General features: G+C 45.2%; 1 protein-coding gene across 4 annotated transcripts in view; it reads left to right on the top strand.

The window, feature by feature from the left end:
* The window catches only part of LOC119219801 (protein shisa-8), a 77,058-nt gene that overhangs the window by 21,240 nt on the left and 38,414 nt on the right, over window positions 1-17,404 (top strand). For 2 of the 4 annotated variants that reach the window (XM_062565831.1, XM_062565830.1), the window contains 2 exons: window positions 4,475-4,590; window positions 15,670-15,792. In XM_062565831.1, coding sequence (XP_062421815.1) covers window positions 4,475-4,590; window positions 15,670-15,792 — 239 coding nt within the window. The remainder of the gene's footprint in view (window positions 1-4,474; window positions 4,591-15,669; window positions 15,793-17,404) is intronic. The other 2 variants (XM_037475208.2, XM_037475205.2) reach the window with 1 other exon arrangement.

Raw genomic sequence — 17,404 nt, 5'->3', positions numbered from 1 at the left:
CACTGGCGATGAAAACAATGCTGTGTGTGATGATAGAGATCTGCCTCTTGTTCCACTCTGAGATCCTCCCGAGCTACTGTTTCTACAGAAAACATGCAGACTTGCTCCTTCCGACTCCCCGGATATGTGTCAGTGGAGTTTTCCAGAAGTTCCACCAGACCACCGGGGATTAAAACCCTCTGTGGTGGATTGTTTCAGCCAATGGCTTAATTATTTTTGTTTACGAGTTGTGAAAAATACACTCTCTCTACATCTGTTCATTACCCAACTCATATCCTGGGGTGCATTACAGAGAACGACTTTTTAAGTAATTTAACAGGAAACTGGTAATCTTTGTATGCAAACCATGCACTTGATTAACAAGGTTTGATCTTGAAAACCACATTCCATAAAATGTTTTATTAGAATGTTTCCCATGCGAAGATGATAAGATGACAAATCTTTTGCAAAATATTTTTTGTCTCACTGCTGTATAAAGAAAAAATATTTTTTAAGTGAATAAAGTAACGATTCCAATATAAGCAGAAAGTAAAAGCAGGCGTTTTAAAAAAATGAAAACATAACACACTGACTCATAAAAATATGACATTAATGTAGTTTGACTTTGCAATGTGAAACTACAATCCCAGCATGCACTGCGTGAGAGGCAGGGTAGACCCTGGAGTGGGGCACAATTAAATTGTAGTAATCACGTACACTAAAAATACACATGTGGTGAGCAAAATGACATGAAATCAATACATTCCTACAACATAGTGTCCATGAATCAGTCACTGTACTAATATATAATGTGTGCTATAAAGAATCTCCTCACCATCAAATAACGAGACGTACAAAAAAAACACACTTTAATAACTCTTTCCTGCAGCATTAACTGGCTGCAACAGGATAAATCCTAAATTTTGGTTATATATTTTTTTGTTTCCAAACCCAAGTTTGAAAATCCCTAGAAATGGCTGATGCATCTCCAAGGTTATTTTCAAAAGCTTGACAAAGCTCCCCCAGAGTCAAATGGTCCTCGAACTGTTTTCAAAAACTAAAATGCACGTAACATCAGCTCAACTCAAACCCCATAGTTACAGGTCCACAGGAAGTGAAACTTATAACATGCTTTATGCAAGAAATTCAGCATTTGATTCTTCCAGAATTTAAAAGGCCTGTGTTATACACTGAATGCTTTGTTGAGTGTGGGCCTTTGGCTGGAAGCGTGGATTATATGAAGTGCTGGATGCTTCTCTGGTCTGGGGCTGGCAAAGTGTTTGAATCTCTCCTCAACTTAAGCCGTACAGATTTGCCATTTGTCGGAATGATGTGGCGAAAAGCTGATGGAGATAAAAGCTGTTGGTAGATGCATGCCTTCACTTTATTATTCATTGTTTTCTGGAGTCATTTATTTATCGTGTTTGTGTGTGTGTGAGCACCAACACGGGGCCTTTGATGTCCTCACCCCATTGAGGATTATTTTATGAACGCTAATATTGCAAGTTAAAATAGTTTATGTGAGCTTCCTCGAGGGTGGTCGGTTTGTGAGGGGTGGTCGATGATGGAGGAAGGGCTGGGAATACGAATGGGTAAGAGACACAGAGGGAGGAAATAGAAATTGGGCCTCGGGTGTGACGGACAAGAGTCAACTACAGTATGTGGCCTTGCAAGAGAGAGTCCGAATCTGAGGGCTACGAGGAGATGAAAGAGAGACGCAGGGTCGAGGAGGCGATGCAGGGAGAGATAAAAAGGCTCTTAGGTGCCAACGAAGATGAAGAAGGGGGCCAGAGATAAGAGGAGGGAAATGGAGACCGACGCAGGAGGTTGAGAAGAGAAAACAGACGGGATTAGAAGAGGAGAAGAAGAGAAATGTTTCCAGGGAGATCGAGGGCCTACAAAACAACAAGCACTGAACAATAGCGCTCTTAAGCATTCTCGAGGGGACGGAAGCCAGAAAGCGAGCGGCCGGGGCAGGAGAGAGAGACGCGAGGGGCAGCCTGAACATTTCATGAAGTAATGCAATGTAAGTGGACAGATATTAATGAGATGGAGGAGAGAAAATGGATTGGCTGGCAAGCAGAAACTGCAACGAGCAATTGAGATGAATGGGTAAATGCAGTATATGTGTTGCTGTGGCACCTACTGCCCATCTTCCACAGTATGAGTGCACATTTAATGACTATTAATGCACAAATTTCCCTATGGAAATCGTTAAAGTCAAAATGTATCCTTTAAACCTCAAATGTTGTGGTGTTTAGAAAAAACTCCATTACTAAGCTTACAATTTAGATATCTCTATATCTCTCTACATATATACACAATGTCATAAATACAGTATATACACACAGTATTTGCCAGAAGAGTCCCATCAGCTATGGTAGCTATTCCTGACATTAATTTATCCAAAGCATTTTTTTGCTGAACCAGATGTTTTTTTCCCATCAACACCAGGGAGCTGCCCAGTACAGCTACAGTCCACTGGAGCAGCTGAGGGTTGCTTAATGGCACCTTTAGCAGTGAAAAGCATGTCGAGGGAGTGGGAATGAAATACATATTTAATTGTTGATTTGTCCTGCCTGATGCTTCTGATTGGGGGCTGTGCTGTGCAGTCACTCTTTTGGTTTATAGTATGAATGGAATTAGAAGGTCTAATTGCCTGTGCCAAGGAGAGCATATTTCTACCCTGTGGGTTCATTTGTTAGTTTCCGTCTCTGGTGGATTTGTTACAGGCGCTCGACAATTGATTTCTTCTCATATTCTGTGGACAAATATCCCACAAAGACAAAGCATTGAGTTTTTGTTCTGTTTAAACTAGATGCGCCAAGAACTCAATCATGACCTGGATTATCCTTGTTTCTTTAATCTGGGATCAAATTACACAAACATGCAAAAAAAAATCTTCACTCTGGCACCTTCTACTAAGGTCCTTTTTTCAAGTGCACTGTGTTGAATTACATTACACAGTGCAGGGGTGGAAGTGTTTATGCGTACTGCTGCCATGACCACAGGCAATCATCTCACAGCAGGCTAATGACAAGACACTCGGCTGCGTTGTAGGAAGCTGTGTTGGAGGTTTCAACAGTGAGATTAAAATAAAGTGAGAAAATAGTTATGGGTCCCCTGATAGCAGCTCTCAGGTCACAGCTGATTCGTTGAGTATGTCGCTTTAATTTCCTGGTCAATGGCTGCATGTTGAGCGCTGTCTTCTCCTTTTAGACCTCGTTACTGTGAGCAAATACTGGAAAGTTTTTTTTAAACTAATTAATGAGGTCAAAGAAGTGGAAACGGAATACAGCTTTTTAGAAGAACAACCAATTAACGCAAGCTTTTTTGGTAGTTATTTTTTTTCTTCTTTGCTTTAATAATGAACAAATAGTGGCAAATGCAAATGTTGTATCTGCCTCTCTAATGGGGCAAGTAATATCTTAATTTTCCACCAGGGTGGTTCACTGAAGCAATTCTATGGAAGTAAATCTGTGTCATCTGGTTTTGAAAGTAAAAGGTGATTGAATTTCTAGCACAGAATATCTATGCATTGAAATGATGTATCTGAATGTTTTTCAATGTTTAAATACTGCAAAATATTCAACCGAAAAAAATTCAACCGCAAATAATTCAACTGCAAAAAATTCAACCGCAAAAAATCTCATCGTAAAAAAACGTATTTTAATGTTGAATAATATTCAGATACATAATTTCAATGCGTAAATATTCAGTGCTAGAAATTCAATCACCTTTTTCTTTCAAAACCAGATGACACAGATTTACTTCCCATAGAATTCAACTGAAATCACACATGTGATCGTGATGAGGCTTTGTATGAGACGCACTTTGACAAATCACATTACTTACTGCTGAAACCAACCCCTTGCATTTTCCAGAATACAATCGTTCCAACTACTCGTAGTGTGACAAACAACGCGCCGTGCGAGCACAGAAGGAGTTAAATCTGCATGTAGGAGGGCTGCTTCCTGCCTTTGCTCCAGTTTTGAGGACGCAACAGAACTTGTTCAAAGGCATCAAACAATAAAAGATGGCAAGAGGGGAAGTTTTTTTTTTTTAGATATAAATGATTGATGCTCCCAGTTGGCAAACATCCAGAGACTTGTGCTTTTCATCCTCGATTCCACTTTCTTGTATTTGATACTGAGTGTTTTCTGTTTGGGTTTGTTTTCATAGATGTGAACAATCTGTCTGTCCTCAGGTGGAGCTAATAAGCTGTTTGGATGTATTATTATTAATGGATTTTCACATTATGGCCCGTCAACCGCAGATTTAACTCCATGTGTTTATTTATTTCCACCTTTTAACATCTTTCTCATTCTTTTCCATCACATTTCGAACACTCATTCAATCTCACACAGTGTCTCATCTGCCAGACAGCCCTCTCTCTCCTTTCTCCCTGTCTTTCATTCGTGAGCTTTTTTACTGTTCTGCTGTGTGTGCAGGATGATTTTGTGAGTAAACGTGTGTTTGGTCTTCCTCCCTCCAGGACTCTGACCGAGCTCATGAAGCAGCCAGGTGAGGCAGGATTGGTGGATGGAACCGGGGTTCATCATCCTATAGGGACCAACGGCATCTCCGCCAGATCCCTGCGCTCCAACAACGGTCAGTCCTCCATGTGTGTGTCTGTGAGTCTGTGTGGGTTTGCATTGGGGCTAAGTGGCGTTTAAATAATGACAACACTGGCACCCACAATTATGATAGCGATACCGATTAAGTTCTTCATTTGATACCTTGTTTTTGTACTTTAATCAATACCCATTGTTTGCATGGAGGCCACAAACACACATTCATCCGTTTGTAATGTTTTTGTGGGATCTCCCTGAATCGAGCTGAAGGAAACGGTCCTGCTGTGTCCGTGTTTGTGTCTCTGTTATGATGCTTGGTTATTGAATGGAGTCTGGATCGATAAGGGCATTGAACATTATCGCTGCCTCATCAAACCACAAAATAACCTCACCCAGCCAAAAATACGGCTGTTACTGATATGTTACTGTTAACGGTACACATTTCTCTATTCACAGAGTTGTGTCTGTTCTCTGTACAGGGTTTGGTGTAGTGTAGAGCGCTGCATGCACACACAGAGCTACAATCATTTCTGGTTCAACAACATGTGCTGTCATGCACATTTCTCGCTTTAACTTTTGCAAATACGCTACTGACGCAAATACTTGCCTTTACTAAATCATCGTGTAGTTCTTCGTCATCCTTCTTGCAGTCATATCAAAGCTGTTTATTTTGCTTTTGTACCGCTGTGATAAACCGGCAGAAATCTGCTTTGTGTTTAGGCTCATTTATAGTTTCAGCAAGGACTGTGTTTTGTTTGAACACGCTATTAGAGCGACCTTCAAAGTAGAGAGCAATTCAGAAACAAGGGGATGGATTCATTCAGAGAACTGGGACAAAGCCTCAACGTCCATGAGACACGGCACAGGAGCACTGTGCTCAGGGATAAGTGAAGACGCCATGGACCCATCAAATGCATACATGTGATTACAATTCTGCCCCAGAACCCACCCCCTTCGTACCCATTTGTATTGAAGCACATATCCAGTCCCCCTCTCTCTTGCGGTCTTAAACATAAGCACACATGTGTCTTCTATGGGCAAGCAGGAGGGACAGAGGTTTTTAATTAAGATGTAATTAGCTGTGTTCCAGCTCTGATCCCACAGAGAGAGAGAGAGAGAGAGAGAGAGAGAGAGAGAGAGAGAGAGAGAGAGAGAGAACACTGTGTGACCCATCTGCCTCCCTCTTTGTCTTTTGACCACACACTCACACATATACAAGCTTCTTTAGTGCATTGAGACTCAAATAAGTGGCCATGCTTGCTGGGGGCTCATTTGTGACAAGAGTGATGGCACGTTTTAAAGGACAAAGGTCCCTGTTGCCTCACTATTTCGTCCTTGTCATCAGGCGCCGCCATGATAATGTGAGCCATATTTTGGTCCAGCCTTTTTCCAGACTGACCATTTTTAATGAGGTAGATGTGCTTTATCGTACAGCCCTGAAGTCTGGTGGACATCAATAAACATGATAAGTACTTTCTCAAAAATGCATGCACAGATCAAATCAGCAATATCAGATGTTTCCCATGCTGTGGTTTGTATTTGAACTGTTATGGCCTAAGGTTTTCTTGTTTCACGTTATCACAAATGCAAATGCCATATTTTCGCACAGACCAAAAGAAAATGGAGAGGCTTCTCCCCAACTTTCATCTTCCCACCATTGCAATAAACATGGTTTTGTCCTCTTTTTCACCCCACACTGCGCTTATTAGCACTGTGCTTTTTCTGTTGGCTCACTTCTTCAATTGCGCTCTTCCCCTGCTATTAAATCTACTCTTTTTAAAGCTGCTTTCTCACATTATGTTGCCTTGGTAATTTTAGTAGTCCTCAACATAATTTTTTTTATCATCCTTTAGACCATTTTGTACCTACAGCAGGTAGTATACTAAAGTATGGGCTCTATGTGATAGCATTTTTGTGTGACTTGTGATTTATTGGTCTGATAGTTATCCTTTAAATATTGCTCATCACCTCTGATGGTTCAGGCGGAATCACACTTTAAAAAAAGAGAACTGAATCTGAGATGGAGCTCCGTTTTAAACTAAAATATACTACATGTAGTTCTAACACAGCTTGTTGTTGTGTTTATCAATGTAATAAACACTATTATTTTCCTCATCTCTCTGCCCATGTTGTACCTGCTTGATTTGATAATTTAATGAATGGTGTAAAATGCCAGTACGTAGAAATCAAAAGAGGAAATAATTATTCATAAGTACTATACCACTCTGGATAGCAAAAATGACAAAAGATTAATTAATTCTGCAGATTAAAAAATTATTAAGAAAAAGAAAAGTAAGGAAAAGCCAGAAAATAAGTATAGAGGTGAGAGGTGTAAAAGGTGGATAAAGAGGTGTGTGTGTAATTTAAGGGTGGAATGAGGGCACAGGCTGATGACGGTAGGGCGATGGAATGGAGACATGCAATCCCTTTTTGTTGCTGCCTACACATAATCACTTCTTAATTAGACACATTTAATCCTTCAGGCCACTTAGAGAGAGAAAAAAAATGGAGAAAAGTGAGCAAAATTAAGACAGATAGAAAGGGAAAGAGTACAGTAGGAATGTGTATGTCACGGTGCGGTTCTCGGTGGACCCCAAAATGCAGAGACAGGAGACGAGATGGTTTTCAAAAGGTTTAATCCTCACAGCAGGATACACAAAAAACACAAGGCGCTGGAAACTGAGGAGACGACGGAGGTTGAGCTGGCTGGGCTGGAGTCGAGCACGGGAGAAAAGAGCCGGGAGCCACGAGTTACAGCGGGTACGAGCGGGGATACTCTGGCAATGGAGTGACGAGCAGAGCCTGTCTTTATGGCACAAGTGATTGAGTGGGACGGGAACCAGGTGTGTCTCGTTCAGCACCAACCTCGCCCTCCGCCGTCTCCTACTGCCAGGAAAATGGAAGAACAGAAAAAACAACAAGTATCAAAAATCACACCACGACAGTACCCCCCCCTCAACGGACGCCTCCTGGCGGCCTACCAGGCTTGTCGGGGAACTCCCGATAAAAGTCCCTCAACAAGTCCGGCCCCAAAATGAGCGAGCGGGACACCCACGACCGCGCCTCAGGACCGTACCCCTCCCAGTCCACGAGGTACTGATACCCCCGGCCGCGCCTGCGGACATCCAGCAGCCGCCGGACCGAGTAAGCAGGATGGTCGTCAACAAGCCGGGGGGGTGGCGGGGGTTCGGCCGGAGGGCACAGATCGCTGGTGGAGACAGGTTTCAATAGGGACACATGAAAAGCAGGGTGGATATGTAATTCCGGAGGCAATTTGAGTCTCATCACACTGGGATTGATCACTCTCTCAATCTCAAAAGGGCCGATGTATCTGGGATCCAGTTTCTTACTCACGGTCTGGAGCGGGATGTCCCGAGAGGAGAGCCACACCTTCTGACCAGGCTGATATGGGGGCGCTGGGGAGCGATGTCGGTCCGCCAACCGCTGATTGCGAGCAGCAGTACGTCTGAGGGCCGCACCGGCCTCGCGCCGTACCCGGCGGGCTCGCCGGAGATGTTCCTGGACTGAGGGGACTGCCACTTCGGTCTCCTGAATGGGGAAAAGGGGAGGTTGGAAACCCAGGGAAGCCATGAAAGGAGACATGCCCGTGGCGGAGCTGACTAGGGAGTTGTGAGAGTATTCAACCCAGCTTAAATGGGTGGACCAAGAGGCAGGGTGTCTAGCAGAGACACACCGGAGAGCTGACCCGAGGTCCTGATTGACCCGCTCCGTCTGGCCGTTGGTCTGAGGGTGGTACCCAGACGAAAGGCTGACAGACGCCCCCAACGCTTGGCAAAAGGCTCTCCAGACCCGAGAGGCGAACTGAGGCCCCCGGTCCGACACGATATCTAGAGGAATACCATGGAGTCTGAACACATGTAGGACGAGGAGGTTGGCAGTTTCTAGAGCCGAGGGGAGTTTGGACAGAGGGACGAAGTGCACAGCCTTGGAGAAACGATCAACTATAGTAAGGATAACAGTGTTACCCTCCGAAGGTGGGAGTCCAGTAACAAAGTCTACTGCAATGTGGGACCAGGGGCGGTGGGGAATCGGCAGTGGGCGAAGGAGACCTGCGGGCGCTTGGTGGGAGGATTTGCTGCGAGCACAAACGGAGCAGGCTGAGACGAATTCCCTGGTGTCGGCTGCGATGGTAGGCCACCAGAAACGCTGCCGGAGAAGTGTGAGGGTCCGGTGAGAACCGGGATGACAAGCGATCTTAGAAGCATGTCCCCACTGGAGCACGGAGGACCTGGCCGTGGGCGGAACAAACAGCCGATCTTGGGGGCAGTTCTCCGGGGCGGGTTGGTCACGTAGTGCCTCCTGGACCACCTGTTCGACCTCCCACCTAGCTGCTCCTACCACACAGGAGGCAGGGAGGATGGTCTCCACGGGAAGGTCTTCCACAGGGGAGGAGAACTGGCGGGATAAGGCGTCTGGTTTTATATTCCGCGACCCAGGACGGTAGGAGAGGGTGAACTGGAAGCGGCCTAGGAACAGGGCCCACCGAGCCTGGCGCGAGTTCAGACGACGGGCCGAGCGTAGGTAGGAGAGGTTCCTGTGATCGGTCCATACTAGGAACGGGTGTGTGGAACCCTCCAGCCAATGCCTCCACTCCTGGAGAGCGAGGACAACAGCCAGAAGCTCCCGGTTACCCACGTCATAGTTCTTCTCGGCTGGGGTCAGACGACGGGAGAAAAAGGCACAGGGGTGAGTTCGTTGATCAACAGGGGATCGCTGGGAGAGCACTGCTCCAACACCGGTGTCCGACGCGTCCACCTCCACGATGAACTGAAGAGAGGGATCTGGGTGAGAGAGCACAGGAGCTGAGGTAAACATGTTCTTAAGACGTCTAAATGCAGTCTCGGCTGCCTGTGACCACACAAAGGGGAGTTTGGAGGACGTCAGCTGGGTAAGTGGTCCTGATACCTGACTGTAGTTACGGATAAATCTCCTATAGAAATTAGCAAATCCCAGGAATCTCTGGAGTTGCTTCCTGGTGGAAGGGGGTGGCCACTCTGCCACTGCTTGGACCTTGGCAGGGTCCGCCTTCAGCTGTCCCTTTTCCACCACAAAACCAAGGAAGCTGACAGAGGTGACATGAAACTCACACTTTTCGGCTTTTACAAATAATCTGTTTTCCAGCAGTCTTCTCAACACCAGCCTTACATGCTGCACGTGTTCCTCCAGGTCTCTGGAAAAAATCAAAATGTCATCCAAGTATACAAACACGAGACGATTGAGCATATCCCTAAGCACATCGTTGATGAGGGCTTGAAAAACTGCGGGGGCATTGGTCAGCCCAAAAGGCATGACCAGATATTCAAAATGGCCGAGTGGTGTGTTAAAGGCAGTTTTCCATTCGTACCCCTCCTTGATTCTGATGAGGTGGTATGCGTTACGAAGATCCAGCTTAGAGAACACTGTAGCATGATGCAGGGGGCCAAAGGCGGAATCGATCAGGGGGAGCGGGTACTTGTTTTTAACCGTAATGTCATTTAGGCCCCTGAAGTCAATACACGGCCGCAAGGTCTTATCTTTCTTTTCCACGAAAAAGAAACCCGCCCCCACCGGCAAGGCGGAGGGGCGAATAAGGCCCGACGCTAATGAGTCTGTAATGTACTGCTCCATAGATTCTCTTTCGGGTTTAGATAAATTGTACAGTTTCCTGGAGGGAAGGGGGGAGCCGGGGAGTAACTCAATGGAGCAGTCATAAGGACGGTGAGGAGGGAGAGACAGTGCACGGTCCTTGCTGAACACCTCCTGGAGGTCGTGATAAGCGGAGGGGACGTTGGACAAATCAATGGTCTCAGACGGGTTTGGCAGTGAGGGGGTACGGAAAGGGATAGCCGAATGTAGACAATGGGAATGACAGAAAATGCTCCAATTGGTGATGGTCGAGTTAGACCAGTCAATATGGGGGTTGTGCAACCTTAACCACGGGAGACCTAGGACCAGAGGGCAGGTGGGCGAGGGAATGACAAAAAAAAATATGATCTCCTGATGGTTACCAGAGAGCTGGAGGGAAATAGGAGCAGTACGGTGAGTAACATGAGCGAGTAACTGACCATTCAATGCAAAAACGTCTTTTGGCTCAGAGAGAGTCTCCGTTGGCAGGTTAGCTTGAGTACATAGTTCAGAGTCAATAAAATTATCATCTGCCCCACAATCGACAAAAACCTGTAATGGCAAGGAGTTCTGGGCGTACCGGAGAATGCCGGGGAGAAGAATGCGGTTGGAGGGTGTGGAGGGGGATGTGGTTCGGCTCACCAGCGCCCCTCCGGTGGCTGATGGGCCTGCCCTTTTGGCAGCTGAGGGCAGGTGGCGAGGAAGTGTCCGGGCTGCCCACAGTAGATGCACAGCCTGTTCCGGACTCTGCGCTCCCGCTCGGCCAGGGACAGTTTCATCCTTCCCAACTGCATGGGTTCTTCACGACTGGGGGTGGAAGTAAAACTGGGACCTGGAGCTGCTGCAGGAACGGTGACCGGAGATGGCTGTAGGAATTCGGCCGGAGACAGTGAGTTCAGCAAGGAGGGGAGGGGGTTTCCCTGTCTGCCTAGCCTCTCCCTACGTCTCTCTCGTAGCCGATTATCCAGCCGTATGGCTAAGGAGATCAAATCGTCGAGAGACTGGGTCTCATCACGTGCGGCCAATTCGTCCTTAACACTATCAGTTAAACCTTTTAGAAAAACGCTTTGTAGTGCAGCCTCGTCCCAATTACTCTCCGCTGCTAAAATGCGGAAATCAATAGCGTACTGAGAGACTGACGCCGAACCCTGGCGGAGGGAAAGGAGCCGGTTACCGGCTTCTTTACCCTGCACCGGGTGATCGAATACTTTGCGCATCTCAGACACAAAAGCCAGGTAGGAGTTTGTAACTGCAGAATCCCTGGTTGAGATGGCTAGCGCCCAAGAAGAGGCCCGGCCAGACAATAAGCTCATAATAAAAGCTATCTTAGATTTATCAGCAGCATAGGTCACAGATTGTTGATCGAAGACTAGAGAACACTGGTGTAAAAACTGACTGCATGTCCCTAACTCACCCGAATATCTGTCTGGGGTGGGGATGTGAGGTTCACGGACAGGGCTGGGAAGCGGGGCTGAGGGCACTGCTGCTGCCGCGGCCGAAACCAGAGGATCTCCAGTGGGGGCCAACGAGGAGATCTGGGTGACTACTTGATCCAGACGACTACTGAGCTGGGTGACCCCGGAGGAGAGTTTCTGGAGCGTTTCCATGATTTCGTGGATTACTTGCTCGTGTTGTCCAACTCGGGTGCCTTGCATGGATAACGCCTGCCGTAGTTTGTCAGTCTCTGCGGGGTCCATGACTGGCCAGAGTATTCTGTCACGGTGCGGTTCTCGGTGGACCCCAAAATGCAGAGACAGGAGACGAGATGGTTTTCAAAAGGTTTAATCCTCACAGCAGGATACACAAAAAACACAAGGCGCTGGAAACTGAGGAGACGACGGAGGTTGAGCTGGCTGGGCTGGAGTCGAGCACGGGAGAAAAGAGCCGGGAGCCACGAGTTACAGCGGGTACGAGCGGGGATACTCTGGCAATGGAGTGACGAGCAGAGCCTGTCTTTATGGCACAAGTGATTGAGTGGGACGGGAACCAGGTGTGTCTCGTTCAGCACCAACCTCGCCCTCCGCCGTCTCCTACTGCCAGGAAAATGGAAGAACAGAAAAAACAACAAGTATCAAAAATCACACCACGACAGTGTAGATGAAATGCATATCCCTTCATAGGTTGGAAGAAAGTACTTCAAAGGGAATTGGCGATGGAACGAAGCTGTTCTCCCTTTCCATGATGGGAATTCTAGGGTTCATCCACGACACTTAAAGGCAGTATGACAAAATGTACCACTTTTTAAAGGACCCTCTGCAAAATGGCACACTTATAATGACGTTATTGCCTTTTAATGGAAAAAGGATGTCTACGGCACTTTAAATATTATCTTGAAATGGATTCTGCAGTCGTTTTTTTTTTATTTCAGTAATTTCTCGAAGACAAAATCCTATCTGACTCTGATTTTACTTTGTGTTTACCTCTGGTTAGCATACTAATGTAATACACAGAAAATAGGTAAATACATTACCTGCCAAAAAATCATGTTAGTATTTAATTTGCTTCTGTATTTTATCTGTCTAGTCTATTTTATATTGCTGATCTAAAGTGCAGTCTTACAAATAGACTTTTATACGTAGTTTTAATTATTTATTTTAATGATGCACCACATATCACATATCGCACCATGTACCTGTAAATAATTTGAATCAGACCTCTCATCTGTCATTCATTTGTCTCCTTACTGTGCATTTTGAATTATTAATTGGCATTTAATTATTCTCACTTTGGAGGTTCACAAAATAGTGGTCCTTAACTTTTATGATCACTTTATTGCCTGTCCATGCAGCTTTTCAAAACTCATTTCTAACCACGAGAATCAAAAACAAGCATTTCTCTTCAAAAGTAAAAGTAAATCTCACTGCAAGAAACAATGTAGAAGATTGACCAGTTTGCTGTTCTTATCACTATGCATGTATACAACACACTGTTAGTGCATCAGTGAACTGTGGCTCGCAATAGATCTTCACTGCAATCGTAGGAGTGCAAACAGGAAAATAGGATTTTAATACATTAAACGTCCCGAGCTCTTTCCCTAATGAAGACAGCAGTGAAATCCTCATGTTTACTCTCTAAGAAAAGAATGACCTGTCATGTAAGACAAAGGAATAAAAGAGTAAGGATATAAAGTTTAACACCGAAATAACAGACAGACAGAGAGGAGCGGGGAACAGAAAACACAAGGAGTATTGAGGTCATGCAACGGTTACAATTATCGAATCAGTGAAAGAGGAGGACGGAGAATTGTTCTGTGTGGTTACAAAAGGCCGCTGATGTGATGCTGAAAAAAAGACGGAGAGAAGTTCTTGGACAAAGTCGAAGAACAATGTAAGGTTAAAATCGACATATCTTAAAAATAACCCTGCTAAGAAGGAAGGGAGGAGAGGGGGCGATGAGGGGAAGGGTGGCGAGGAACTTTAAAAAAAAAAGGAGCGTGTGTGACGGAGCTCGGGTCTAACTGTGGGGAAACAAAAGAGAGTGCGAGAAAGAGTTGGATACAAGAAAAAAAAGAGAGCGTGAGGCAGGGAGGACGAATGGAGAGAGCGATGGAGAGAATGGATGGAAGAGACAACATGCTGCTAGCTGCGAGGGGGCGACAGCTGGTCAGCTGCTGCTCGGCTCTGTTCTGGTGTGGAGAGCTGCCCTGGGGACAGTCACCCTGCTCTACACACACACACACATGCAGAAGGTTGCATGTGTACACATAAACAAATTACACACAGACTGGGTTACACAGTCCAGCACACATTTAGTTGAGTTCCACTGTGCAGATAGAGATTACAGGGGTTCAATGAGATGGTACAAGAGCTGTGAAACGCAGCAAAGAAATTATGGGGGAGACAAAAATAACGATGTGAAAGAAAGGGCCGATGGAAGGAAGAGATAGAGGGGAGAGCAGCAGAGGACTGCGAATCAGAAGAAGGGAGTTAAAAAATAAAACATAAGCAGAGAAGTAACACCGTGATTTATTATATAAAAATGAGAGTGAGAGATGGAGCGGGTACGAGGCATGTGGGATGTAAATAAGAAAGCGTGGCGAGGGAAGAGGAGAACAGATGGCAGGAGGAAGAGCGGGAAGGAAGACGGGAAGCGGAGAACGCAGGAACACTCTCAGATCACTTAAGCTAATGTCAGCCATGCCAGCATGGCCTCTAATTGTAGCTCCGACTGCAGCAAAGAGCAGAGAACAATGCGTAAACAACGCATGAAGCACAGTGCATAGGGGGCATTTAACTCCAGCATTAGACACAATAATAGTCATAACTTCAGTGTTTAGACCTCAGGGTTTTCTGGCCATGAACCTTCTAGTGACTTTAGTGATCCCCTGACTTTCCATCAAACTCCCCCCAAAACGTTCACAACTACACATGCCTCGGCAGCTGTTGGATGCGTTGACATGAGATTTAGTGTTACCTTCAGGGGGATTTGTTATAACTGTTGTGTTTTCTTTTGCTTAGAAAACAAATCTGGCGGACAGCGAAGTTTCAAAAAATAAAGTTTGCGAGGGCATGTAAATGTTTCCAAATTGGGGGACAAGAAAGGCATCGCGCACACAGGATTGTGGGTGTTTTCCGAGGCGCTGAAAATTCACAGGCATTTCTTTTGAAAATTCTCCAAAGAGTTTTCTCGGTTATAATGAAAGCATTGTAGACATTTCAACAATCCTTTGGTGGAATTCAATGACGTAGCATCCTCACGCCGTCGTGGGAACCCGCTTTGGTTTTGAGTTGCAGACCTCCTTGTGGTTTGAGACGGTTCCTCCCAAAAACTAATCAAACGCTGGCTGTCTTCCTCCTTTTCTTAGCATAGCCGTATAGAAATGTCTTTGATGTTAGCTATATACCCATACAGTTACACATAAACATATACAACGATAATACATTTAAAACTCATTGAAAAATGATGCCACGGACTGTCTCAATAATCACATGAACTGCTTCATCTTGGGAGTTGTGATGAGTGAGCTTCAAACAACCGACGCCCCTCGGTTATGGAAGGAAAGACTTGAGTGGGGCGTATGTGAGCCGGGCGGACTCCCCGTCTCCACCGGAGGTTTCATCTGAGATGGGGAAGGATTTGCATTTGTGGGGCATAATTTGCATGTTTGCTGGCCTGCGAGAGAGGGAAATATAAACATCGTTGAGAGGGGGGTACGGGGGAGGTGGAGATGGAGGGAGGGAGGGAGGAGGTAGTGCAAGGGGAAGAAGGCCAGATATGCGGTGTTTGTTTGATGCAGGAAGAGATGGAGAGCAGGAGACCGGGAAGGAGGAGGGGGGGGGGGCATACGATCGCTGTGACATTGAAATCAAAACACGCAAATGAGTACCATGGGAGCCTGCAGGATGGGTGCTAAGCGAAAATACGTACTATAGGCAGAGGGCTGGGGTGTGTGTGTGTGTGTGTGTGTGTGTGTACAGGAGTGTACCAGCATCTGTGAGAAAGGGAGAGAGTGTTTGTTTACATCTGTGCGCCCTTGATTTCTTCACTACAGTGCCACATGGGGCCAGTGCCAATTATATCCGCACTGAGCTCGTCAACGACACCCCACCAGAGAGACAGAGAGAGAGAGACGGAGGGAGGGGAGTCAAACAGAGCAAATATGCTTTAAGAATATGTGAGTATATGTGTGTTCATTCAAGCATGAAAACATGCTCTCATGCATGAACGTATCATACAGTTTGCCCATCAGGTGGCCAACTTGTGTTCTAATCCAGTTACATTCCCACCATTATGTCTGAATGGCATAAAGGTTGTAGGACCCCAGGTCTCCCTGCCAATCTGTTTGCTGCTCTATGGGTGTTTGTACTCCTAATTAGCATCTGAAGGGATGCGCTTGTCAGCCGGAAATGAATGATCCGGACCACGCTGACCATGTATTGGCTGCCGGGGCTTAAAACAACCAGATTAAATATTGCGAAACAGAATAGTGTGTTTTACCAGACTGTTCAGTTGTAATACATCAACCTGAGATAAAGGTGCATGCATTCCTTATTCCAGCTGCAAACAACCAGAAAACCACAACCAATAGATGTCAAATCATTTTTAGAAGTACCACTTTGGTTCAGACTCCCATGATCTTAACAATGTCCTGCGCATTGCCATGAAAGAAGCTGTTCAAATTTTCCTTCTTGTTTCTTTTACCAATGACTGGTGATTAATTTGATTCTTATCTGGCAGTATTTCAGAGGGATCATTTTCTTTCAGTCGGGTTGTTCTACATAACTGCAGATCTGCAGAGTCCCTCAGCTGCTTTTAAAAGACATTTCTATTTACTGCTGCCTTTAATCGACCAATTCTGCATTCCTGACTTTCGGTAATCTACTACACTGCAAATTTTATTGTATTTTTAGTCTTTTTCATCTTTTAAATGACCCTTTTTTCTTTATCTTTCAATGTTCTCAACTGTTTTTAAATCTCCTTGATTTATGTGTGGGTGTTTTTAAGGGTTTTACATGAAGCACTTACATGAAGTGTTGTTGAAATGTGCTATACAAATTGCCTTGTTTATACACAACAAACACTTCATTCTGAATGATCCATTTGTAAATATCAGTTTTCAACAACTAATTTCTGACTTAACTTAAGATTGTTAAAGACAGTAGTTGATGCATTTGGTAAGACAAGTCCACTGTACATATGTTTCTAGTTGAAACGAAGTTGCATAATAGCCATTATCCTCTTCTCCCGATCTCACTTGACCTTTGTGTGTCATTTCCCTATTTGCCCTCTGGAATGACGTCGCCTGGATCTTTCTCTCAATCTTGCAATCGTTGACTTGGAGAGGAGAAATATCGGTCCACATTCCTCTTCTATACACCAACTAACTTTTCGCTATCTCTCTCACATATTTTCTCCCCCCTCAGGCCAAACTATCTATATCCCTCCTTCCACCAAAACCATACTGACGCAGCAAAAAAAAGAACTGGATATTAAAAAAAAAACCCTCTTTTTACATTTTTTCCAGTTAAAATATTTCTCTTACTTGCAGGTTTTTTAAATGTATCTATTTGCATTGAATTTCTTATTTCCGAATCTGCCATTCCCATCTTAAATGTTCAGTGTTATATATCTGTCTCGGACTCATTTGGGGCAGAAAAAGATACAACCCATGTGAAGCCTTCCCACTAGATCCCGCCTTTAGGGTTGGTAAATCAGGTGTAAATCTGACTGATAATCCTCTGGTGCACCACTTGCTTTGCGCTCCCACTATCTCTTTTCCCATCTCA

This window comes from Pungitius pungitius, chromosome 12 (assembly GCF_949316345.1).
Source record: "Pungitius pungitius chromosome 12, fPunPun2.1, whole genome shotgun sequence".
NCBI lineage: Eukaryota > Metazoa > Chordata > Actinopteri > Perciformes > Gasterosteidae > Pungitius > Pungitius pungitius.
The sequence above is the reverse complement of the archived record's forward strand: the minus strand, read 5'-3'. Positions and strand labels throughout refer to the sequence as shown.